Source organism: Drosophila obscura, unplaced genomic scaffold, assembly GCF_018151105.1.
Source record: "Drosophila obscura isolate BZ-5 IFL unplaced genomic scaffold, ASM1815110v1 contig_151, whole genome shotgun sequence".
Classification (NCBI taxonomy): Eukaryota; Metazoa; Arthropoda; class Insecta; order Diptera; family Drosophilidae; genus Drosophila; species Drosophila obscura.
Window position 1 is genome coordinate 2265484 of NW_024542737.1, and position 24639 is coordinate 2290122.

The 24639-nt window shown below is 39.9% G+C and overlaps 4 protein-coding genes across 9 annotated transcripts in view; 3 read left to right on the top strand and 1 right to left on the bottom strand.

Moving 5' to 3' along the window:
* LOC111074466 (protein takeout) overlaps nt 1-24639 on the top strand; it is a 152133-nt gene that overhangs the window by 116518 nt on the left and 10976 nt on the right. For 2 of the 6 annotated variants that reach the window (XM_041591817.1, XM_022367260.2), the window contains 3 exons: nt 6364-6601; nt 6663-6796; nt 6866-8665. In XM_041591817.1, the coding sequence (XP_041447751.1) occupies nt 6364-6601; nt 6663-6796; nt 6866-7326 (833 nt within the window). In that variant the 3' untranslated portion in view covers nt 7327-8665. Of the gene's footprint in view, nt 1-3441; nt 3532-5801; nt 6001-6363; nt 6602-6662; nt 6797-6865; nt 8666-24639 lie in introns of those variants that run through there. The other 4 variants (XM_022367262.2, XM_022367261.2, XM_022367257.2 and 1 more) reach the window with 4 other exon arrangements.
* On the top strand, nt 356-1823 carry LOC111074469. The gene is made up of 4 exons (XM_022367263.2): nt 356-640; nt 697-877; nt 939-1197; nt 1255-1823. Coding segments are annotated over exons 1-4 (804 nt in total). The 5' UTR covers nt 356-638; the 3' UTR covers nt 1617-1823.
* On the top strand, nt 2487-5198 carry LOC111074472 (protein HGH1 homolog). The gene is made up of 2 exons (XM_041591819.1): nt 2487-2680; nt 2741-5198. The coding sequence occupies exons 1-2, from the start codon at nt 2610-2612 to the stop codon at nt 3258-3260; spliced, it is 591 nt and encodes a 196-aa protein (XP_041447753.1). The 5' UTR covers nt 2487-2609; the 3' UTR covers nt 3261-5198.
* On the bottom strand, nt 8596-9803 carry LOC111074465 (MORN repeat-containing protein 3). The gene is made up of 2 exons (XM_022367256.2): nt 9247-9803; nt 8596-9187 (listed from the first exon to the last, which is right to left on the bottom strand). The coding sequence occupies exons 1-2, from the start codon at nt 9722-9724 to the stop codon at nt 8748-8750; spliced, it is 918 nt and encodes a 305-aa protein (XP_022222948.2). The 5' UTR covers nt 9725-9803; the 3' UTR covers nt 8596-8747.

Here is a 24639-nt window from a genome sequence, read left to right on the forward strand (position 1 = left end):
ATAAGATATGGCTCGTTTGGGACTGGGTGAATAACTCGGAGCAAAATGTGCAAATCAGTTCTTCATCATATCTTCAAATCAGTTAAAATGGATTTTTCGGCGCTATTCATATTTTTTCTGATACGGCTTGATATTATTGATATATATCAATATCTATAATTTAAGCAGATGCTGTTAAATCAGCTTGGCCTACGCTTTTCAAATTTAAATTAAGGCGCGCGTTATCAAAGAGATAATTAGTGCTGTGAAACTTCAAGTCGAAATGTGGAAGTCACTATATTGAATAAAAATACGAAAAAAATATTTATTAAAATATATTATTTTGGAAATATCGTTATCGGTTGATGGCTCATTTATGCGTTGAAAATTGAGCCCAATTGAATTTTTATAATTCCAATAACGTTTGTCCACAATTATGAAAATAAAAAAAATCCAATTAGAAACGACAAAGTTAATTTAAACACCAAACAAATCCAATACCCATTCCGCCGCATGACATCCAATGGATTTTTATGTATTCCTCCAGACCAACAATTCCAATTGCTAGAAAAACACGTATTGTGACCACGGCGCTGCGGAAAACACATAAATTAAAATACACACTATCTCGCAGCAGTTAAATAAAAAAACCTCGAACAATGTAAGTAATGATACAAAATTTTCATAAGTAGGTTGAGTTACCTTCTTTGTGTTTAGGGGCAAGCATAGAACTGCGCAGCAAGATGCCATATTCATCGCCTTTATGGAAAGACATCCAATGATAGCCAAGAACTACATCAAGGGTGATAAACTGGCTGCGGAGGCTGCATGGAAGCGCCTTTCAAAGGAACTAAATACCGTGGGCCCTCCTGTGAAAGAAGCTTGTGAGTGGAAGAGAGTAAGTGCCGAGCAACGAGCAATCCACCATATGTTCCGTCATCACACTTGGCTCTTGATAGGTATGGAAAGACTGGAAAAGCTGCATTCGTAAAAAGATTACCAATAACAGGTTGGAGGATTCAAATGCTAGCGGCAAAGGCTCGCTGTATCAGGACACGCTCACAGCTCTAGAGGATGCAGTGGCCGTGATCTGTGACTTGTATGATATGGCAGACAGCGTAGTCGAATCTCGTCCAAAGGCACGTCCGGAAATATCAAACAGTTTGCAACTGCAGGAAATCAAGACCGACTACGATGAGGTCACAGCCACAGATGACGGTAAGACTATTTAAGTCGCAACCCGCATCAAATTAATATCCTATTTTGTATATAAAGATGATGAGGAAGATGATGAGTGCGCCAGTCGGATCCATCGTAGAAGAATGAGTGTGAAAATGGAACAGCGCATTAGCACTTCACAAGCTCCTGTCAAAAAGCGCAAACTGGTTCATAATGATGCAAGTGCATTTGAAATTGGAAACGAAAGCGCGGTGCCGATGCTAATGGACATCGCAAAGGAGCTTCGGGACTTAAATAAACAGACTCGCTTGAACGCCCAGCGTACAGAAGCCAATACAGAGGCGATCCTAGCTCTAGGCACGCAGATCTCAGACTTGATGCAGCAACAGCTCAAGGAACGCAAGCGGCTTAATGGTATAATGGAGAAATTTGTTCTAAAAATGGAAACAACCGACTAGCTAGGTAGTTCTATTATTTTTAAGTTGGTTTGTTAATGCACATATTTAAATTGTCCCTTGTCCCTCATGACCAACTATCTGACCAGGAAAGCAAGGCCTGTACTCTTATTCAAAGGGCCATAACATCTAACTAAACGGCTTGTTTTATAGACAATTCAATAAATGGTGTCCTTAAAGTTGGGCCATGTTGTGGGAAATTGATTAATCAATCGGATAAAATAATATGTTCAGCGGTAAGAGTCCTAGTTAGCTGGTGATATTAAACTGAATATCAAAATTGACGAATTTCATATCACAAAATATCACGGTATGGCAGCCCGCAGCAACTACGAATTGCACGAGTCTGGCAACGCCACAAAACGACGACAAATTCGTTTTATGCTGTTTTTGTTTGAACCTTAATATGTAAATAATCTAATAAAAAGGACTTCTGAAAACTTGCCAATCTCTTAACAAAATTTTGGTATCTATCGGATAAAATTATTTGTTTAGGGCTGAGAGTCCCAGCTAGCTGGTAATATTAAACGGAATATCAATATCGAGGAATATCAACGTCGAATGTATTGAAAATACAATCGATACTATCGTGATATTATCGGGCTGAAATAATTATTAAACAACCATTGAAACCTTTTAGGAACTTGTCCATTGTAAAAATTAGATGTCACCAGTCAGTTTGTTTACAAATTTGTCTTCGTATTTTAGAGCAGCCAATCCAAACATATCAAAAGCGCAACAACTGTAGCTCGATACTATCATGATAGTCGCAAAACCATCGATAGTAGTGGCTAGCAGAAAAAGATCGATACTATCGATAGTGCCTTCGATGGTTTGACACCTCTACTACCTGGGAATGTTTTGGTTTTGTGGGCAACAGTGACGTCACATGCCATTCGTTTACTGGTCTCACGGGCAGCGCAGAGGGAAAAGCAGCAATACTCTCCCTGGATGAGCTGCTTCTGAAATTCGACGAAAACCACACTGTGGCCAAGGATGCAATTATCAATCTCACGGCAGAGGAGTGCGCCATCAAAGTGTTTAATTTGGCCAAACGAACGGAGCCTGTAAGACGGGCAGATACTCTGTAAAGGGGACACCCTCATACCCCCCTTGATTACTTGCAGCCCTTGGAGCATGGTGCTCAACAATCTGACACGCGTAGAGAGATTCGTCCACGAAATATTCGACATTCTGGAGCGAGGCGAGCAGACGCTGCCACGGCTGGCCAGGGCCTTTTCCCCACTGGACTTTAACAAGATGAAGGCGCGTCTCCACTACCTGGCACCCATCTTTTGCAACCTGACGCAGGTGCCGAGCGGCCGGGAGCTGTGCTGCCATGCGCGTTACCATCTGTTGGAGAAGCTGCTGCCCTTCGCCTCGTACGTGGAGAATGTGGTGCGTCGCGGCGGCACCATTGGCATCCAGAAGAACGTTTGCTTCGATTCGGTCTACCACAACGGGATACTCGGCGAAGATGACAACACATTGGTGGCCATTCTGCAGCCACTCTGCGGCCCGGAAGAGTTTAGCGAAGAGGACAGCGAAATGCTGCCAATTGAGTTTCAGATGAGTCTACCCAGTTGCACAGCTAAGAAACGTCTCTCCCTGGTTCTTCCAGTAACTGCTCGAAAGCAAAAGAGCTGAAACAGATCCAGATGTGAGGAAAATGCTTCTGGAATGCCTATTCCAGTTGTGCTCCACGCGGCGCGGTCGTGAAATTCTGCGTGCAAATGTCGTGGACATTTTGATCAAGCTTGTGTCTTTTGTAACGCTTTCTGTTTTATTACAAAAAAGAGGAAGAAATTGGTCTTGATAACTACAAAAGCGTTGAGGTGCCCAGCCACCAATCATGCCGAGAAGTTTTTTCAGGAAGATGCCGACTATATTGAGAGTCTTTTAGATTAAAACGCGTAGAGTAAGTTCAAGTCATAGACGGTATTGAATCTTCAATTTATATATGCGGTTTTTATTCAGAAATGCTGATAGTTCATTCATTTTTTTTTTTAATGTTACCTTTGCGCCAAAATGTTGTACGCGCGCACTTAAATGCTAGAGAAACAATTTCGATTTCAATTCAATATCTTTTTTATTAGTTCAAGTAGCGCGGTATCTATTTATTTGATCTAATTATGCTCTATCCTTTTGAATTGTATATGTGTACAGTTCTCTTAAGTGCTAGATACGTTCTGTACATGCGTTCAAAAATGTCATGAAATTTCATTATTTGATCAATCATTTGCTTGGTCGTCGCCATATTTCAAGTTCTGCCGCTATAGCATCTTTATGTTTTATGTTTTGGCCTACGAACAGCCCACGAAACCTATATAACCTGATGACGACAAAGACGAGTTCTTATCAGTGATACGGAGGAGTCGCAACCAAACCGCAAGGCAATGATGAGCAGGAAAGCAATGAAGAGCAGTTTAAAACCGTTTAGAAAACGCAGCTCTGTAATATAACTACAAAGCAACGAAAAAAGAGTCCAGTCGTCTTTTGGATGAGGGTCAGCTGAGAAAGCAGGTCAGACAGCAGCGTACAAAAGACATTCGTAAATCACAGGAGCGCGATACGGCGGCCAAGCCGCGTAGGCTCGGTTTGTTTCGTTCTGAAAAGAAATAAATACGATTTCTGGCTGAATCATGACATGAGAGGATACTCTCAGCGCGTGTACTTTGACCATCATCTTCTTCACCACCGCTTTTCGTCATTTTGAGGTAAATCCATTTAAGTTTTTAACTTGTGTTTTATGTACTTGTGCGCAAATTGATGCCCGCACGCAATAGAGACTTTGCCGCCCACTCACCCTACCCTCAATATTATAGCAGGGTCCAGCCATCATTTTATTGCACTTGCAAACTTAATTAGGCCAAAATGCGGTGTGAACGCCTATTTCTGTAGAAGAGAGAATTTTCGTTTGGGCAGCTGTGCGAGATTTTTATTACATGCATCAAATGTAATTTGTTACAAATTTGATGTGTTTCTATTTTCTTGAAAACGGCATAAATAAAAGAAAAGTTGTATGATAGGGGATGGTAGGTGAACCTGCTTTTTCTGACGGTCTGCCAACTGTTTTCTTTTTTCTTCATGGGGTCCATCATCGAAATGCGTGGCAGGTTTTATGACCAGGTAACCTCTAAATTGAGCTGAGAGGGTGCGCAATTACTGTAAGCTTTCCTTTAGATTATCGACTAAACGAAGTTCTTAGTTTAAAATATATATTTTGTTAACTTTCATTTTTTGCAATTCAGTTTAAGAACTCGTCAAATTTTGTTATCCCCCTGCTTGGAAAAACATATGATACATACCAGTTCCTTTTCAAATTCACATAGTGCCAAGGTTCAGTGTGCTTAATTGCCCGAAGGAAAGTAGTTTAGTTTTGCAAACCATTTGCTGGGTCTCCAGATTAAAATATATTATTGAAATTAAATTTCCTTTCTACTCTTATGCATATGTACATATTAAAGATTTTATTGTCGCGGTAAATCTAGTTGAGAGTCAAGCAGAATTCAATATTCGAACTTAATATCCATTCGAAGCATTATACATTTTTAGCATAATAAGTACATCGAAAATAAAGTTTTTATTCCGATTAAACTCTCTTTTTTGGTTTTATCTTGCGTTCTTAAAATTTTCCCGTTTTGTCAGTGGGGGTGTTGTGGTGCCTTAAAGAGTATACGAGTAGTATTGCCTTAGGATTTCTCTCATTGTCATAAGCACCTTTTGTCTTTCTCTTGTTTGCTTCGTTAGCAAATTGAGCATTTGCATCGAAAAATATAAACATTTTGTATTTTTTATGATTGATGTAGATGCGATTCTCAATCTAGTTCTGTGCTATATTTGCGCATATTTAACAAATCAAGCGTCAAGTGTTTCGCCCCCAAAGGAGGGTGGTCAAATTTATTATTCAAATTTCCGCAGCTGATTTGCCTGAATTTATTATTAAGCATTACAGCAGAAACTTGAGTTTTGTTTTAATTCACTTAAAACTACATAAATTTAACTTTACATGCGAGGCGACAACTCACGTGCCCATGCCCCTGAGCGGCGAGTGTTGGCGTGTGAGCTTAATTTCCAATAGATACAAATATATCTACGCCTTGTCGCGCGCCTCTGTCTTCTTTCCGCCGGCCACCCCTTAAAAGCGTCGAAAATGTCGCCATACAGACTTTAGTTCACCTCGCTTAATTCAATGAAAAGCACAGTGTGAGACGACGAATAGTTAGTCCATCGATCGAGCGCAACGACAACGGTTCTTTCCATTACCATATCTTCTCGTAGTGCTTTATAACAGCTCTTCCGAAAATGATCTCCAATTGGTGTACCAACAGATTGGTGTTGCTGATGATGTCGTTGTCAATGTGTCCTTGGACTAATGCCAAGTTACGTAAGTGTCAAGCTGTGCGTAATGGGTCGGAAAGTGTGATTTCTTGTAGGATTTGATTGGGTCATTTCTCTATAAATATATAGTGAGGGATATTTATTGAATAAACGTCACAAATTCTATTCAATGTCCTTGAAAAAGCATTTGTTCCATTGGCTCGTATGTTAACCACACAAAAAAATTTGGTAAGCGAGCATTGCGGCGATAGCAAGTGACTTGCATATAAATATCGTTCGTTGACACCTGCAAGGTTGACTAGTAGAAAACGAAAAAACAGAAAAACTTATTCAAAAACGGTTCCAATAATTAAAGTAACTAAAATCGACAAAAAATTAATAATATATCTTTTAATTAAATCGTTCACAGCTTCTTCTATAAAACCATGTGCTCGTGATGATCCTCAGCTAGAACGCTGTATCATTAATGCAGTGTACCAGATAAAGCCGCGACTAATGCATGGCGATCTAGGAGATGGCTATAAAACACCACCATTGGAGCCCCTGTCTTTGGATAACATAGAACTCGGCCAAAGTAGTCAGTTCCAGGCTGTGTTTACACACCTTGAGGCTAGAGGAGGCAGCAACTTTATTATTGATCGTCTAATGTAGGAAGAGTTTTTGGCTAAAAAAAAAACCATCAATTAACCTATTGTCTCTTTACTGAAGTGCCAAGCCATTGGAAATATCTTACGATCTTTGGATAACTCTCCCGCGCATAGACTTTAAGGGAAAGTATTCTATGCATCTAAATTTGCTGCTTTTGGATATTAAGGGAAGAGGAAATATGCATGGATACGCCGGTAAGTTCTTACATTTAATTTACATATGAACAATTCGTTTAATTATAACCGATACTCATTATCAAATAGATAATGCTAAGGCTTTTGTCAAAATGCGTGGCACTCGCTATTTGCGAAACGGTAAGGAGTATGTAAAGTTCACCAAGATGACCATGCGCATACAATTTAAGGATTTTAAGTTGAACTTAGAAAACCTCTTTAACGGCGATCGGATTTTGGGAGAATTGGGAAACACCCTCATCAACAGCAATCAGGAATTATATCTAAATGAAATTGTTCCTGGTCTGGAGAGTGGTCTATCTAAAAAGTTTTTGGATGTGGCCAACGAAATCCTGGATACAGCTACATTTGATGAAATGTTCCCGCCTGGAAGGACTATCATTAATCCCATTTCTTTTCCTTCACTCTCATCGGGACTCGGTCCATCTATATTTGAACCGCCAATTGCTTCGCGAAACCCTGATGGTGGTATTTTAGATAATTTACCACCTAATAACGAGCACTTTAAGACCTTCACCCTTGAAAACTAAGTCTGAGTCTGTCAGTTTCGGCTTGCCGAATATAAGCTATTTTTTCTTTATAATTTTCAATCGTGAATATTCCCCTTAAATTTAAACCAATGTATGTACTCCCATGTGTACCAGTCTGCGGACGTACAGTCAGCCGTGCCACACGCTAATTTGCCTTAGAGCGCTTAATGCCCTACTCCATTTGCTGTTGGAGGTTTGAGGAGTAACTGGAAAAACTTTTTAATCCGCCACGAAGCTTACTCTGTTTTTGCATATTAAGCTAAAAGTTTTGAAAATGTGTAGTCACCGCCTAACGGCGCCGGGGGGACAGTTTAAAGGAAACCCACACACACTTCTCCAACATTACACCTGTTCAATGGGTCAGGGCACGTAGTTCCCTTTCAGTCTTCCTCTCTTTCCAACGTTCTTGCTTGTGATTAATCACCGGCAACGACAAAGATGAATTTACAGAGATTTTTTTTCGTAAAAGTTTTTACTTTCGTCTTGGCGGGGATGGGCAGTTAATTGCGTTGGACTTGGACTTGTGGCCAAGAAAAAGTGTTGCCTCTGTAGGAAAATTTGGGGTGGCCCTAATTAAATTCATGCGACGCAGCTGTCACAGGCAAGAAAAAAGCATTATCGACTTTTTAGGCGCTTAATATTTCAAACGAAAATGTTTTTGATGTAAACAGAGGGAAGTCAAAGAAAACCTTGGCAACATCTTCAGCTTCTGCGCTGTCCAATGCCTTGCCAAGTGTCGCCAGCATTAATTTCATTTATTAATTTTTAACTACGCCCGCGCAACAAAATAAAAGCAACTTGATAAATGGAGAGCTAGCCAGTGGAAAGGAAATGGCATTGGGGTGGGAGGAAATCTTTTGCTCTTCTTTCATTGTACGCGTCCCCATTTTTTTCTGCTTTCTTTTTACCATCGCTTTTCTTTACTTTGCTTTTTTTTTGTTAATTTTTTTTAATTCTTTGCTTTTCACTTGAAAGACGCTCGAAACGTGGAGATGTGTCGAGGCTCGCTAATGTCCTTTCTTTTATCATTAAGAAGAAAACGTGGGTGCCTTTTGGGGTTGGTTGGGTGGTGTGTTTTGGGCGTGGCATGGGCGTTCTCCCAGGTATGGACAGTGGCGAAGCGCAGGTATTTTGGCGGCCATTACTGAAAAAACTCACGCTGTCGGCTTAAGTTTCTAATGGTGATTCTTAACATTAAACAATGAAAGAAAAATATGAAATATGAAAATATGACAACTAAATGGAGCGTTAATAATTAATAAACAATTTGTATTAGGTTCATATATTTGTTCCAGTCTTAAAACCTTCTTGAGATTTGAGAATTTAAAAAAAAAAATAAGTTTGTAATAAAATATATATGACCAAAAATTGTTCCCTCTTTTGTGCTTTTTTATATTAAATCCTGGTGTTTTCAATATGATTTAGATCTGACTTATTATTGTTTCGTTTCTAGCTATCTGAGCGCAGTCGCAAGTGCAAACAAATCCATAATCCGGATAGAGATCCACAATAGTTGGCGAAACGACACGTTCTTCGAAGGAAGCAAACTGTCGGCGGTGATAAATAAATTCCAGACTGACCTTGTCATTGAATCGACGGTGTGGCTTATCGCTGAAAGGCTTGTATCTCTGGAAAAGCTCGCGTATGATTTCATTGGGGTATTTTATATAATTCCGTGGTATCGAATATGGACTGACTGTGTCATGGCGTCGAATAAGGGTTTCATCTTGCATTAGGGATGTCTTTACATTATCATTTTCCCACATTCCTTTTTGAATTTGACCAGTGTGCATATGATAGAACACACCCTCGCCATTTTTATATCCACGCGCAAAGTGTCCTTCGTAACGATTGCCATTAGCTAAGTTTTGGGATAATTTTTAGGCATGAAATCATATCAAGCTTATGAAAAATACAAACCATAAAACATGACACCCAAGCCATGTCGGAAATCAGTCTCCCACTCGCCCACATAAATGCCCCCACCTCCGTACCATTGAATGCCAAGACCATGTCGTCGATTCCTAAGCCAGTTTCCGAAGTAGACACAGCCATCGGGATAAAACTGTTTGCCCTCGCCGCACTTCATATCATCGTACCAACGCCCCGCATATATCAGCTGCAAATCTGAGCCACGCTTGCGCAGCATCGACCCAATCCCTTGCCGTTTGTTCATCAGCCAATGACCCTCATAGACGAGTTGACCATCGGGCTCCTTTTTATCAAAAAAGTACTTGGAAGTTCGCTTTGCCGTCTTCTTCACGCCCCAGCCTTGGTGCTGGTTGCATTTCCAGTAACCAGAATATGTGCCCCCACCAGGAAAGTAGAACGTTGCTCTTCTCCCAGTACTGCAAACAGGCTTGTTGGGGCAAAAATAGCGCTCCAAGCAGGTACCCATTCTATTTACAACAATTTGTGTATACTTTTATGCTTGATTTTTCTGGTGTGAGTATTGAATACTGAATATGTAGCAAAGCATGTCTAGTTGGTTATAGCCAACTTCATATTTAAACTAGTATCTAGTTCAAATTTAAAATTTAAAATTCAGCACATTCTTTTTTTTGTCATTTAAAGGAAATTTTCCCTCATTTAGTCTTCAGAGCACTGGTATTATTTCATTTTAAAATATTGCTGAAAATACACAAATTAAGAACATATGTACATATGTTTTAAGGTCCTAAAACATGTACGTAAAACATCCAATGTAGAAATTCCTTGGACTTTAAAACGCCCAAACACCAGTCCAATTTCTGCTTTTTTTATAAATGCAAAAGATCTGAGCGAAACGTGTCAGCAACACACTTGAAAAGTTATTAGGGTTAGCCTTTCTATGATAATGGAACATATAATTCACAAAGAACCGGAGGGGAGCAAAAAGGTGAAAGGTTTTGCGTGAAGTGTGGACACCGGATGGGTCTACTTTCAGTTCCTGTTTATGTCATTCAAATTATACGCTTAGTGTGGAAGTCTATGTATTTGTCATTCAGTGTGCCCGGTGAGCTAAGAATGTAGGAAATCAAAATACGATTGTCCAAACCAAGTAAAATGTTTCGGCAAAAAGATACGCGTTATTCAAAAACATATTAAAGTTCAACTTTCAAAGTTTTTTTCGGAAATCGTACGAATTTGAAGGTTTTCGAACGGACTAAGTAAAAGTACATAAGTACGCTATTGGATACAATACAGCATTCGTTTAATCGACCGGAAAAGTCGAAGAATATCTTTGAAATCTTCGAGTATATAAAGGCCCAAGGTTTCTTTGATTGAATAGCGATGTAAAATAACTTGACACACATTTTAAAGTAATAGTGAGGGTTTCAAATGAATTTAAGGAAAAGTCCAAGAAGTATCCTTTGTATTGAATTACAAAAGCTTATTGATTTTGCCTTTCATACCTACGGTCCGGAATTGATTCGGTTCATATTTTTGATTCGTTTATTCAGCCGGCGGGCCTCTCATTACAACCCCGACGGGACATTAGATCACGGGGCATAGGATACACTATCCCTTTTTCATTCCCGATTTAACTCATTTGCATAAACTGCAGCTGCAAAAAGTGTGGGGTGACATTTTTTGTATTCAAATTTTGTATAACTCTTTTGCCGCTCGCCACCTATACGTTCAAATACTAGTAGTTATATAATAAGAATTTCATCTCGAAATACTTAATGTATACTCTCAAAGGCAGAAATCTTAGGATAAGGACTGCTCTATTAATTAATGGTGACAGTCAAAATATAACACTATTAATAAAGAATGATTCGCTTGCACGATTTACTTTTCTAACTCAGCAAACGGAACGGATCAGTTCAGTTATTTTTTTTCATTTGGGGTGAGCAAGTGAAGCGGATTTTTGCCCATGGGCAAAATAATTGCAAGTGACAGGCGCTTTAATTTTTCTTCCTCTTCGACAGCCTATTTTTAGTTAAGGAAATCTGGGACGGAGGCCCGGTTGCCATGTTTGTGATAAACTTAATTCAGTGTAAATGAATGGTCCCATTGGCTGGCTGGTGGATAGGTCGATGGTGGATGAGGCGGGTAGAAGTTTCTGCTAACCACAGTTAGGGGCTACATTTTCTTCTTGCTTTTTCTTCCCATCCATCTTCTTGTTTTGATAAACTTCAAATAAACAAATCAGTGAAAGAAAAGCAAAGTATAGAACTCAGAATGGTGAAAACTTTTTACGTTTTCAGTTGAATGAAATGGAAAATTTTAATTGCTGTGCGGCGTATTGGAGGAGCGCTTGAGTGCTGCTGTGGATTTTTATCGCTAAGGACATACATACATATATGTAAGGAAATATACATAAATATATACATACATAGGTATATAAAAACTTTCATCAGATTCTGGTTACTTACAAAAACTGATCAGGAACCCCACCTCTGAGTAATTTAAATTATTTCAAAGCGCACACAAGCGCAAATGAGGACAGAGCGCGCATAAGAAGGACGCAAATTCCAATGATTTTTTTTTTCATTAAGCTCATGTCAGATTAGCCATAAGGAAAGAATAAGAGTGAGACAGAGAAAAATAAAGGAAGTTGGAGCTTGGTTGAGCTTAAAGACAGAAGGGGGCACACACGGGAGCCATAAATTATTTGCACCGAGCCAACCCTTGGAAAAGCGCGAAACCTTTTTTTTACATGGCCAGACGGAGGAACAATACAACGGTACAGCAGCAAACATTTGTTCTAAATTTGGATGGGATGCTCAATATAGAAAAATGTGAAATACGGTGGTTGGGTGGCGACGGCAACCTTGTAACGTGTGCCGTTGCAAAACGACACAAGTTCTTGCAATCGAATTGAAATGAAATATTCTCTATTGTCAATCGATGTATTTAGATGTACTCCATCGAAACTAATAGAAATTAAAGGTACGGCTTTTCCTTTCATTTCAGGCAACTGCGACAAGGTATTTGGTTGCAGTATGTATGTATGTATTTATTTCAATAGCTCCTGATTTTGGAGAAAAAAAACTGTTCTCTTTTAGTTTGAAAAACATTTTTTATGAATAACTTGACATTATTCACCATGCTGTGTTTCGGATGGGGTTATTTTTTGTGCTTGCTTCTAGAATATAAATTTAAGCGGACCACATAAATAAATCCATCATGTAAAAGAGGAGAAAGTGAATGCGATAGGGATGGTTTAACAGCTCACTCAGTGACCGTCATTGCAAGAACGCCCTTTGTTTTAGGCATTCAACCCTTTGAAGCTCCACATTGTACCCAACCCTTGGACAAGGGCTGGACAGACAGCAAGTAACCAATGAGGATTCAAATTCTGGCTAACCCTTTTTCAACTAATAAGGGTGTACTTGGTGAGTGCCACACCCTCTGAGCTCACCAGATGGAGCCAATTCTTAAAATTTTAAAAGTTTGGGTTCTCTTACGTTGTTGTTTGTGCATTTAAAAACTTTGATTCACTTATTTGCATGCGCCAAAGTTTCTTCATCTGGAAAAGAAAGAAAAAAGAGAGGGAACCAAAAATTGTGCTCGAAACAAATTAACAGTCCAGTGATTATTGTCAAAAGCAAAGAACGAGGAAGGCAAAACAAGTGCCTATCGAGCGGTCTGCCCCACACCGCTCTTCCTTTCCTACCGAGCAATTCAAAAAATTAGAAAAGGGCATAATTTTAATGAACTTTCTTGTTGAGTTGTGGTCGCCACCCATATAAATGCTCCCTGGTAGTCGGAGCAGCTGTCGAAAAAGGACTTACAAGTTTTCATTCAGCTTTTCCCACTTGTCTTGGCTTTTGAGTTGTTTCGTGAGCCTCTTTGATGGGAGTTTGTTTTTCAAAAGGACTTTTTAGTGAAACCAAGAAAATAAAGCAAAGTTATAACATGCTGAGCTTGGTAGGTTAATAGAGAGCGGGGCAAGGAATCGCAGAGAAATACGATGATGGACCAGAAGGGCATCGTTCAAACTTCTCTGGCATTAATCACTTCCACTCAAATGATGCTTGGTCCTAATTTCACCTTCGCTAGCCGCGTGCTTAGTCCTTTTTCTATACAACTGTACATTGAAATGGGTCTCAAATTGCAGCGGCTGCATGCCAAAAAAAAGAAGGAGGAGAACACCTGCTTTTCTCATCCATAATTGCTTGGCTCGGCAGTTGACGACATTTCTAAGACTCACGCCTGACTGCTGCCAAATGAAGGACTGCCGAAACTATTCAAGGTGATACGCACTTATTATGCTAAACAAGATGGATAAAGATACGAGTATATAATTGATCGACTTGCAGATACTCAAAGGGAAAAGCAGCTGGCAGGTATTAGGTAACCAGATTAATGTACATAATTTTTGTTACATCTGTACGTAACATGCTAGATATATTATTCTCAAGTTTTGAAATTTATGTTCTTGAGTGGTCATGTATGTATGTAAATGTATACCTTCTATGTAAAGCCTTTTTAAAAATTCATTAGATCTGCCTTCAAGTATTTACAACGACATACAGAAGAAGAGTATCGTCTAATTGTTAGGAGACAACACACAAAATGATTGATTGGAGACCAGGCTGGACAGTCAGGTACCAAAGGACCTCATCCAAAATGCTCCTAAACACAATCTCGCCTAATATTTTACGCTCATTTAGGGCATTACAGAAACACAGCTAACGGATTTTGTGCAACGCACCCTGCTCCGAACAATGAATGTAACTCTTGAGCGGGCCCGAAAATAATTACAATTGCGGATCAAGGGATCACAATGAAGCGGATGGGAAAACTAAAACCAACGCCCGCTTGACATTTGGCTGCTAAACAAACAAATACTGCAAAAAAAGAAGACTGCAAAGGGACAGAATAAGAAAAAACTGTCAACCTTACGTACAACCTTATAAGGTGTGTAGAACAGGGGTGGAGAGCAGGTCAATCAAGGGATAGGGACAGCATGATGTTGAAACGCAGTTGCACTCCGGTGTTGCCTTTCCAGAGAGAAAAAAAATATTTTTTGGAATAAAAACTGAAATTGAAATTGTGTCATTTCATGCCAAGAGCTGAAGCGAGCGTAAGGGAAGTAGCAACGGCGGGGGACACATACACCTGGACTTCAAGCAGTTTTATGTCTTTTGTGTACTTTGCTTCCTCCTAACTGTCATTTTTAATTGTTTGTGTTTAACGGTTATCAGGCGTGGGCCGAGCCGACGAAGACAGAGAACAAATTTATCGAAATTTTTTGTTTTTCTTTGGGATTTTTATGGCCTGAACTCTTGACGTGGCCAGTTCCCCATTAAGCTTACTTTTAAGTGCCATTCTGCCCCATTCATCTGCGTCTCTTCTACTTGAAAAATTTGCGCATGCACAGCAATTTTTGTTTTGCCTTTCACTTTGTGTTTCATTCTCATTTTCTTCCTTCTCGGTATTCCAATCTTAATTTTTTGTTGTTGCTGCTTTGGGGTTGAAAATAATTCATTTATGCAAATGAGGGGGTGTTTAAAATTAAGCAAAGAGCACGTAGACCAAAAGTAGCGGTACCAACAACAGCAGGGCATGATACCGTGGCTATAATGAAGGAGCTGACTTGATGGGTGGTGGGTGTTAAGGGGATAAAGGGAGAGTTGGCAAGGGCAGTAAGGGCATTGAGAAATGATAGAAACAAAAGGTTTTTCGCTCTCCCAAACAGCACTTGCTCTCCCAAAGCACTCCCCATCAGAATCTACAATTTTTTTTTTCGTTGGATATAAGTTACAATTTGTAGGTTTTAATGGTGTATTAAAAGACATTGGGGATGGGGGCAGTACTTGGAGTGAGACTAAGTGTGTGTTTTTCCAAAATTGTTCTACCTTAAAATAGCCTTTGGCGACGGTATTCTAGAACACAATACTTACAAATTAGCCATATTTCAATTATATGTACTTTTCATGTTTCTGGCTATGGCAATCTTCAGCCTATATTGTTTTCCTGCTTTCTTGATAGGCAAGATAACTTCATTTATCAATCATCAATTTAAAATCACTTCGAAATGCATCGCTGTGTCAAAAAATAAACAGCTCATGATGGGTGGACAACTTCATACAGAACAAAGATGTCGGTCGATGGGTTATTTTCCCACATATATATATGTACATGCATATATGACCCTTTTCAGTACCAGTAACAATCGAAATACGAAATGTATAAAAAATGAGTATCTCGGCCTGACCGGATCCTGGCCAAACATGACATTTATTACGCTCTATTAGCGACGCGAGCCGAGTCAGAAAGAAAGCAAATCGAAGGGGATTGAAGAATGCATGGTGTTGCGTGTGTGTTGGTGCGAGGTCATGCGAATCCTTTACCATTGGGGGTGAACCGTATGTGCGTGGCGGTAGGTGAGGGCAACGATTTGTAATGCTTTCGATGAAAGATTTTTTTATGCAAATACAACACACATGTGATGTGGCCACAGGAGTATGGTGGGTAAGCCAGCACTAAATGTTGACGCGTGCTGCTCCTGCGGCCAACATATTCACATATGTGAATGCTCAGGAGGAAAGGAAGTGGGAGTTCAGCATGGAGTTAAACCAACGTATCGTATAAGGAGGGGGGCGCTGGTGATGCCTCCGGGCTCTTGTTTGTGTTTTTTCGTTCCTCTTCCACCACGCTGAAAGGTTAAATGTTGCCACTGGCACATAATTTTGTCAAGTGCTGTCAGGAGCTCTCACTCCCCACCACATGTGTGTATTGTTTGGGCGCCTTACGTGGTCAGCCTATAGTGCTTAATGGGAAATTAACAACTTAATTAATTTCAGTGCCATTTATCTTCAGACTGTTCAAGAAAAACTCCAACGTACGAAAGATCAACAAATTTCCACTGGTCAAACTTGGCATCCCCGGCCAGCCCTGCACTCGCGTCTCCTGCCACCGCAATTGAGATTTATTTATGCGCGTGTAGCCAAGGCAAATAAGAAGCTGGGTCTTTACCCAAAATAGTTGCTACATTTTCCTTTTCAACAAATTAGTTAGGGCATCTCCCAAATATTATTTTAAACTGAAATTTAATTTGTTAATACATATTATTCATGACTTTTGGAGTCGCAGCCACCCTCCAACTTGGCTTATCGCAATGTCTTGTCTGGTAATATGAACTATAAAATATTCATATGCATCTTACCTGTACCAAGGAAACACATTAACAAAATTTGTGTGCGTGGCCTAAAACGTCGTCGAAGCCGTCGTTGAACCTCACTGGCACTCATCTAATTGCATTAGAAGAAGTGACTGAAACAAGCGCAGAGTCTGTCCGAAGGGCACCCCAAGCACGGGCTGGGGGAATTGCACTTTCTAGCTTGATGTTTGCTAGGCATATGTTCCTATATAGCTTGTCAGCTCGCAGTCCCCACCACCCTCGCAGCTTGTCTGCCTGTCGGCTGCTTTTCAAATTTGATGACATTTTTATTTTCTACGGTTAGTAGTGGGTGGGTGAGGTTGTTATTAGTTTAATATACCTATACTGCTCTGTGCTGCTGTTTTCCGCTCCATCATGCATACCTCTGACTGGTCTTTTAACGCTGATTTTCGCAAAAACAAAAACATTTTTATTTTATTTACCCGTGTACTTTCTGTGTTGGTGTTTTTTTATGGAGCAGCTTTTAAGTTTTTATAACTGGCATAATTGGCGTAATTGGTTTGGTAGTTTACTGTAGATCAGCTCTAAAAGCTTTTCGCTGTCCTTTAAATATACACATGAACAGCTTTTAGGCTCGAAACAAATTATTTAAGAATTATTATGAGTGTGCGATGAACAGCTCATCCATCCCATAAAATAAGATGCAAGTAATATTGGAAAAATTAAAGAAAACTGTTGAGATAGACAGAAAGCGCAGACTCACGACTAGAAGCGAAAATAACAAACTTAATAACAACTCCCTCCACAAAGAAAGCGCCAAGGGGAAAGAGTACCCACAGCCAGGCTGAGAGAATGAAAGATATGTATAAATATATACGTATGTATGTAGATATGGGTGGAAATATACAGAAGACTCCTAATGAAACCCATGCAAATGAACAAAGGGCAACATGTCTTTACCACACATACAGCCGAACACATGCAAGGCATGCTACATCGTCATCAACATCCTCGGCAAGAAAATCAAAGCAGCAAATGAGATAAAAAGAAAAAACCAAGCGAGAAGCCAAAGCTAAGGAAACGCATTCAAAAATGGAAAGAGAAATGGAAAATTAAAATATCGATCAACAGCGGTGGTAACGAACTCCAACCCCTTTAAGATGTCAGATGGGAAAGAAGGCAAAGGCAAGAAAGGTCTTTCTCTCCACGTGTATTCTAAGGGGAAACCTCGACGTGCGCTCTTAAAATTAAAAGCATGTTTGATGAGGAAATTGAACTGGCATATAAGAGCGAAACTCTGGTTTTTGTGTATGTTGTCGACGACTTGGATTTTGTTTTAAGTTATATTATATATGATAAAAATGTAAGACGTTTTTGCTTAAGAAGAGGGTGACAAAGACGAACCATCGATCTCCGCTTGCATTGGGAGAGGGAGACGAAAACTCGCTCTCCGTTTGCATTTGGAGAGGTAAGCGAAAACGTGCAGAAACGAATGCACCAATTTACAATAAGAGCGGAGCGAACAATTGGGAAATAAAGAGGAAGAGAAAGAGAGCATGGCGTGGAATGAGAGAAATCCTTTAGCTTCCCTACGCATCTGCACCGCTCCGTTAGCTTCCAAAGTCAGTTTCAGTGCATGAGTTTTCTTCGTGAGTAAAAGACAATGTGAGGTGACGCTTTCCAAATCCCCGAAAATGTTTTGCGCTCTCGTTTGGTGTGTGCGCAACCACTTGATCAAAATATGCGAGTGGCGTGAAAGTATGCCCTCTGATGCCTCACCTAATATTAATTTACACCAACTTTTTCCTCTTATTGGAAATGGCACTTTTTAAATCCATTTAGGTTGTGCTGGAAGGAAAAGCAACAGTACAAGATCATGAGCATACGGTAAGAGAAAGCTTATTATGTTATGTTGTTCTTCTGGTTCAAGAGCATGTTATATTTTTCTTTGTTTGGACTATTTATCTAGTCAAGTTCAAAGCAATTAAAGTCACATGAGCTTCGTAGCTTTCTGTAAGATGAAATCTTCTGCTCCAATGGTTGTAACTTGTATTGCAGCAAAGCCATTTTAATTGCAATGTTTCAAGTTTTTACAATTCTAGTTGAAAATCTATTTGGGTTCCGCCACTAGAAAAGTTTTGATTTAACATTTGATTGCGCACGAACTCTGGATATCCAGGCAGTTGCTGAATTAATTCCTCAAAGCTGAGTACGGCTTGCTCCCATCGATATCATTCGGTGTTTTCATGCTTCTCATTTCTGTTAATTTCATTCACCCTTTGCAAATGAGCTAAATATGATGAAGATGGGGTGTACGACGTAAGGAGTGGTCCACCCACATGCACCCCAACAAAATGTTCCATATTATCCCCTGACGTCGACGTCAACGTCAACGCTGGCTACGCGGTTATCGCCATCGTCGGCGTGGGTGCTATTCAAATTCTTTACTCTCGCTTTACACGCGCGATTTTCGTTGTTTTCGCTTTTACATTTTTTAATAGCAACAGAATTTTTCCTTGCGCCTGCCTCCGTTGCAGGGTGGCACATTTTTTACAATAACCCCCACCCACGACAAGACAACCCTGCCAGCCACTCTCGTCTGTGCGGGCTTGGCACTTAAAACGGTTGCCAGAAACTTGCTCTGGTGATTTTGTCGCTGACGCCTTCTACTCCCATCCCCCGCACCCACTCCGCTTTCCACGCGTCCACCCATTCCAACTTGCGGGTATTAAACTTAGTGTTGATAGTGTAATTTTATATTTAAAGGAACCAGCTAAAAAGCGTTAGGGTTGAGTTCTGAGTGTATTAGCTGTTGTGGTATTGTTTCGGGGGTAATTTTTTCTTAGCGGAGCTCCCTAGCGCATATTTTCTGGGAACGAGTAGAACACAGATCGGAGAGATCGCATTGTATAAACATATGTATAAAGACTGTCAACTTTTAGCTATTACTATAATTACTCTTTTACTCAACTCTTGCTTTTGGCTAATTTTAAGCTGTCCTTATGACCAGAAATCTTCTGTCTTGTGACAGCTTCCCTTATCCCTTGCTTGTTTAAATAGAAATTACTTCATCGATTTTTTTTTCTCCCATTCCATTAATTTTTTCAAAGAAGCCGCTGGCAACAAGCAGAGTGGAATGAAAAAGTGAGCCTGCCGCCAACTTCCGCCGTAGTCACCAGGTCCATCCTCCCTCCATTTGCTGTAGCTACCGAGTACCCACAAATGATAGAAGAAAAAACCTCTGGCACACTCAACTTTTCTGAGAATTTTTTTATTTTTAAGGGTAGCTCTCAAGTTTTTTTTTCTTTCTTCCAGTGCGCATCCTTTCGTATCCTTGCTTGGTTGCCTAATGAAAAGTCCCCGTCAATTACAAGAAAAGCCACGCGTCGCCCAAACAAATTAAAAAAAAAATTTAGAAAAAAGGTAAAAAGTTACGGAAATATGCAAAAAAAAAACATGACCAAAAGTCAGAAAATAAGAAGGTTGCTTGTTCAAAGTCCAGTGCAAGCAAATTTGAGTCAAAAATGTATCTTTCGGGAGAGAAACAATCAAATTGAATTGTTAAGCATTAAAAATTATGAAGAAAAAAACACACAGTTTAAAAAAACGAAGGCGTGACTGGGAATTATAGTCAACTATTAAGTATTCGGTAGAACAACCCTATCCGACGCTAAAATCATGATAGTTTCGCTGATTCTTTCAAGGTGATAGTCACATGAGAATTTGGTAACACTTTCGTTAGATTTCTGCCTTGAAAAGAAGATAAGATATGTCTTAAATTTTGAGTTTTGGGGTACGGGAGGCTTATTTCGTTTTTTTTTATCAATGTAAAATAAGTGTACTTCAAGAGATGGTCGGAAATATCCTAAAATAAAATCTGACACGATATAATCTGTACTCAAAATTTCACGATTTGCGGTATTAAAGCCTTCTCAAGGTCAGAACTTTTTCTTTCAGTACAATGTTAGGTCTTATGCCAAGACCTTTGTCTTCCTGCTGTGCACGTGTGTTTGCCAGTTTTTCAATATGTATTTACCTCATATGATGTCACGGAATGAAGTTGATTTCTTATACCAACTATTGGGGCCCCATGGGTGGGGCAATAGAAGCGTGCTCTGTTTCTGTTTGTTTGTACATGTGTCCTTCTCTTCAGATTGGCCGTTTTATTTGTTAAAGGCATTTGGATCAGAATCTGCTTGAAACTGTCCAGAGGGCCAGCGGGAGAAATCATCACCGCAGGACATGGCAACGCCAATGGCCAGCTGTCAGGGACAGGATTTAAGCCCGCAAGCCTTTGAGTTTTTTGCGTTTACCTTGGCAAGCAGCTGTCCGAATTGCTAATAGGCGTAAATGAGACGCCCAATGAGGCAGAAAGAAACTGTTGAGGAAAAACTAATTTCCGCTGCATACAAAGATGAATGTCTTCAAATACACGACGTGTGCCAGAAGTATTCTTTGCGCAAATTCCATGTCTGATCCCTCTGCGTGTGCGGCCCCTAAACAAGGATTATCGTCGTATGCAAAATGAAAAATAGAGAACAATGAAAACTTCAAACTGCAGGCAAGTCAATAGAACCGAAACCCTTTTCAAATTGCTAAATTCCAATCCCAGGTTATGCATACATACATATATCTGCATATATGTAGGGTGTAATTTTTTAAAGCAGCCGGCATTTGCATACCAAAAAAATTAAATATCCGAAAAAAAGTGAGACTGTTCCTGGCAGGACACACGACAAACGCACCCCTCGTGATTTTTTCCTTTTTCCTGTTACCCAGACAACGTTGAAAGTCCTGCGGCTGTGGCTGGGACATCGACAACCCTTTAGCACTTTTTAAAAAGGGTTTCCACAACTTTTAATTTGCATTTTGTTGCTTTGTGTTGCTGTTGGGATTTCAAAATCAAGTTTAAAAAAACTCACCCCAGAAGTTGTCGGGCTCAGGCTTTAGCCATAAAAAACAAATGCTCAATTTTTTAGGTACAGTTTTTTCATTCGGAATTTGACAAGTGAATATTCATGTAAACTGTGCAAGGGTTAAAACTTAAGAGAGATGAAAAATAGGTAAAAAAAAAACGTGGGTACTTTAACATGTGCTCCGGCAGAATAGTTTGGGATGATGTGGGTAAAGAAAAAATGTTTTTAGAAAAATGCAGGCTGACAAAAGGGTGATGAGTGGAATATAGGTCGTAGTAGATCGTAAGTGGATTCGTAACGGTTATTTTTAAAACGTTATCAAAAATATTTCAGGTCCTTATTCGTACATACATACATATGTATGTATGCATAGGTACTTCAGGCATTGGCTTAACTTTGACTAATAAACATCTTATTTTATCCGCTTAGAATACTCAAAACTAAAAAAAGGTACCCTTATAGTAAACTCCAGGGTATCATAAAAAAAAAAGACATCCTCGTACAACAGCACTCTACGTCATCAAAGGGGTAAGAAAAGCACGCAGCCTTGCATGCAAAACGAAAGTTAATCACAAAATACATTAAGGTGGATATAAAAAATAGATGAACAAAAAAATGAGGCAGACGCGCGACTCGATTTTTTTTTCCTGAGAGGGGTTAACTTAATTTATGCGCATCGTTGAGTTGGCAGCGTGGCAGTGACGGTTGCTGAGGCACTACATAGATGCTGGAGCTGATTATGCAGCACGGCAGCAGCACGAAATGCTTTCCTTCGTTTGCTCAATTTTGTAATTTCGAAAATATGCCGCAGTTCATGGAACGTTCTATAGGGAACGGAGGGGTTTAGCTTTACTGAAAATTATTGATTTATGATTTTTTATTTTACAGACATTGACTCGTTGGGATGTGTTGGGGTGGCGATAGTCCAACAAAAGTTGGACTCTAATTTCGGCTTCTCCATTATTATTTTTGTTAGTGTAAACCATTATCAACATTACGGTGAGGCATTTTCTTTCTGCTCTAACAAATTTAATATGAAAGCATTTAATATGCTTCTCCATTCCCCAGAATCCCTTCCTTTAGGGACACTTGAAACACCAATTAAAAATTATAAGCAGGTCCGCTCAAGTCAAAGGCTCTCCCTTAAAGTACTTCCCATACATATAATACCACCTTGATGAAAAACATTCAACATTAAGAAGGAAAAACTGCGTGGCCACCTGCGCAACTCGACGCCAAATGATGCCGTTAAGATGCTTATAGCAAAAGAATTGCGGCGAGTGGGGAGTAAATACTTCAAAAGGCATTTGAAACAAAAAAAACGAAACAAAATGAAAGCTAAGTTCCCCACTCCCGCAAAAGGGGGTGGCGTTGAAAAGGGGTGGCAAACGAAATTAAATTTTGTACTTCGCATAAACTTAATTACTCGCCATGGCCGGCAGGATAAGACGGGTGGAGAGGAGAGGGATGGCAAGAACGAAAGACTACGGAGAGTTCTTCCTGCTCCTGAAGAGAGCCCTGCGCAGTCGCGAGATTCGCTTTCGCTTCGTTCATTAATGGTTGCGCTTAATGGGAAATATTAAATTATGCCCGCGCTGCATTGTGCTGTTGCTGGCTTCATTTTAGGTCCTTTGATAATTTAACCCTCCAGGACTCCAGGAAGCCACTCGGAGACATCTTTTGTCTTTTTAGTGGGATCCTTGCTTTTTGTTCAGTGTCAAACAAAGTCATTTTCATGTTAATTGCACGCCATTTTGTGCCTTTGGTCCTTGACTCGGTTGATAGGCTGATTATCCTTTCATTTATGCAAAGTCCTAGCTCTTGTTAATTCGCTTATTTCGTTGCCGTCTTCCTGGTCCGTGAGATTGCCTGCATCTTAATTAATGTTTTCCTTGTTGTTATGCAAAGGAGTCTACTTATTAAAAGGATACGACGTCGAGTCCCGCTTCTTCCCGGGCCAATTGGTCCGGATATGAAAGGTAATTAAAAAGTTTTTCAGTGCTCTGTTAAATTACGCTTTGCATATTAGGTGGCGCCTGGCTCTAAGAATATTCGCAAGGCCTGGCTTGTTTGCCTCATACTGATTCCACATCGAATACATATCTGAAGGCTGTCAGCTGGCTGCTGGCTTTTATTTTGTTGTGACGAGTATATTGGGATATAGCTGCAAATTAGTTAAAAGGCTATCTGAAACAGAGCTCGCAACATGCTTTATTCCTCTATGATGTGCCTTTTACTCCATAAGCGAATTACATTTCCATTAGGACATGCCCAGGACTGTATGAGTAAAAGTTAGTTACTTAAATGAAAGTAAGTGCGCGACATTATTAAATAATAAGCAGTTCTGAGAAAATCCTTTTAGGCCCATACATGAGGTAAATTTGATTTAAGAGCATGAAAACTGTCCTCTTACTGGGACATCGGATACGAGTAAAACTGACCTCTATCAATCGACTTCATCCCTTCCCGTCCCCTTATCTGTACACAGAAGACCTGAAGAGTATGTTACCGATTTTTTGCTTTGCATGGCAAGCAAATAAAAACAAGTGGGGAAAAGAAAACCCACAACAAATCGCTTAAATCGCATCAACAGTTTGCCAACACTCACAGGACCACACATGCATAACAGATACGAGAATGTGTAGTGAATGATAGCTTGTTGATAGCTCACTTTTCTTCGCACACAACATGTCAACAACCAGCACTCCTCCCCACAGTTCCTCCCAGCCCAGCAACCAGCACCCCGTACATATGATTTTCAAACGTTTTCCTTTGCCTTTTCACTCGCAAATTTTGTTTTCCATAAAAAAGGGGGAAGAAAGGTTTTGCAGCGGCTTTCCCAAGGGAGTAACAGTAGAACACATGAATATCGCGTGTGTAGTGGCTTTTTGTCTGTTGTTGTTGTTGGGCAATTGCCGTTTCCGTTGTCAAAGTCGTCGCGGTTTATGCATGTAAATTTGTCGAAAATTGTCGAAAATTTGTGGCAAATAAAAAATAAACATGTGGGAGAGGACGGAAGAAGTCGCATTTTTCTAGTGTTTACGTAATCATCAGCATTCTTATCATAGAATTGAAATTACTGTTGGATGGGCGGTATTGCTACCGTCGGCATAGGGATAGAGTTGTGCAATTTGAGTTTTATGGAAACTCATGTGTTGAATAGTCCGAGGGTGAAAAGTGGCGGGATTTTCGTTTATGCAAACCATATGTGACAAGTGGAGTGGGGAAACGTGGGAATTTTGTTGCTTACATGAATTTTATTGTCAAAGGTCGGTTATGCCTAATTCTATTAAATATTCATATAGGTAATTTTGCCTAGTGCCTTCATTTTTAATTGCT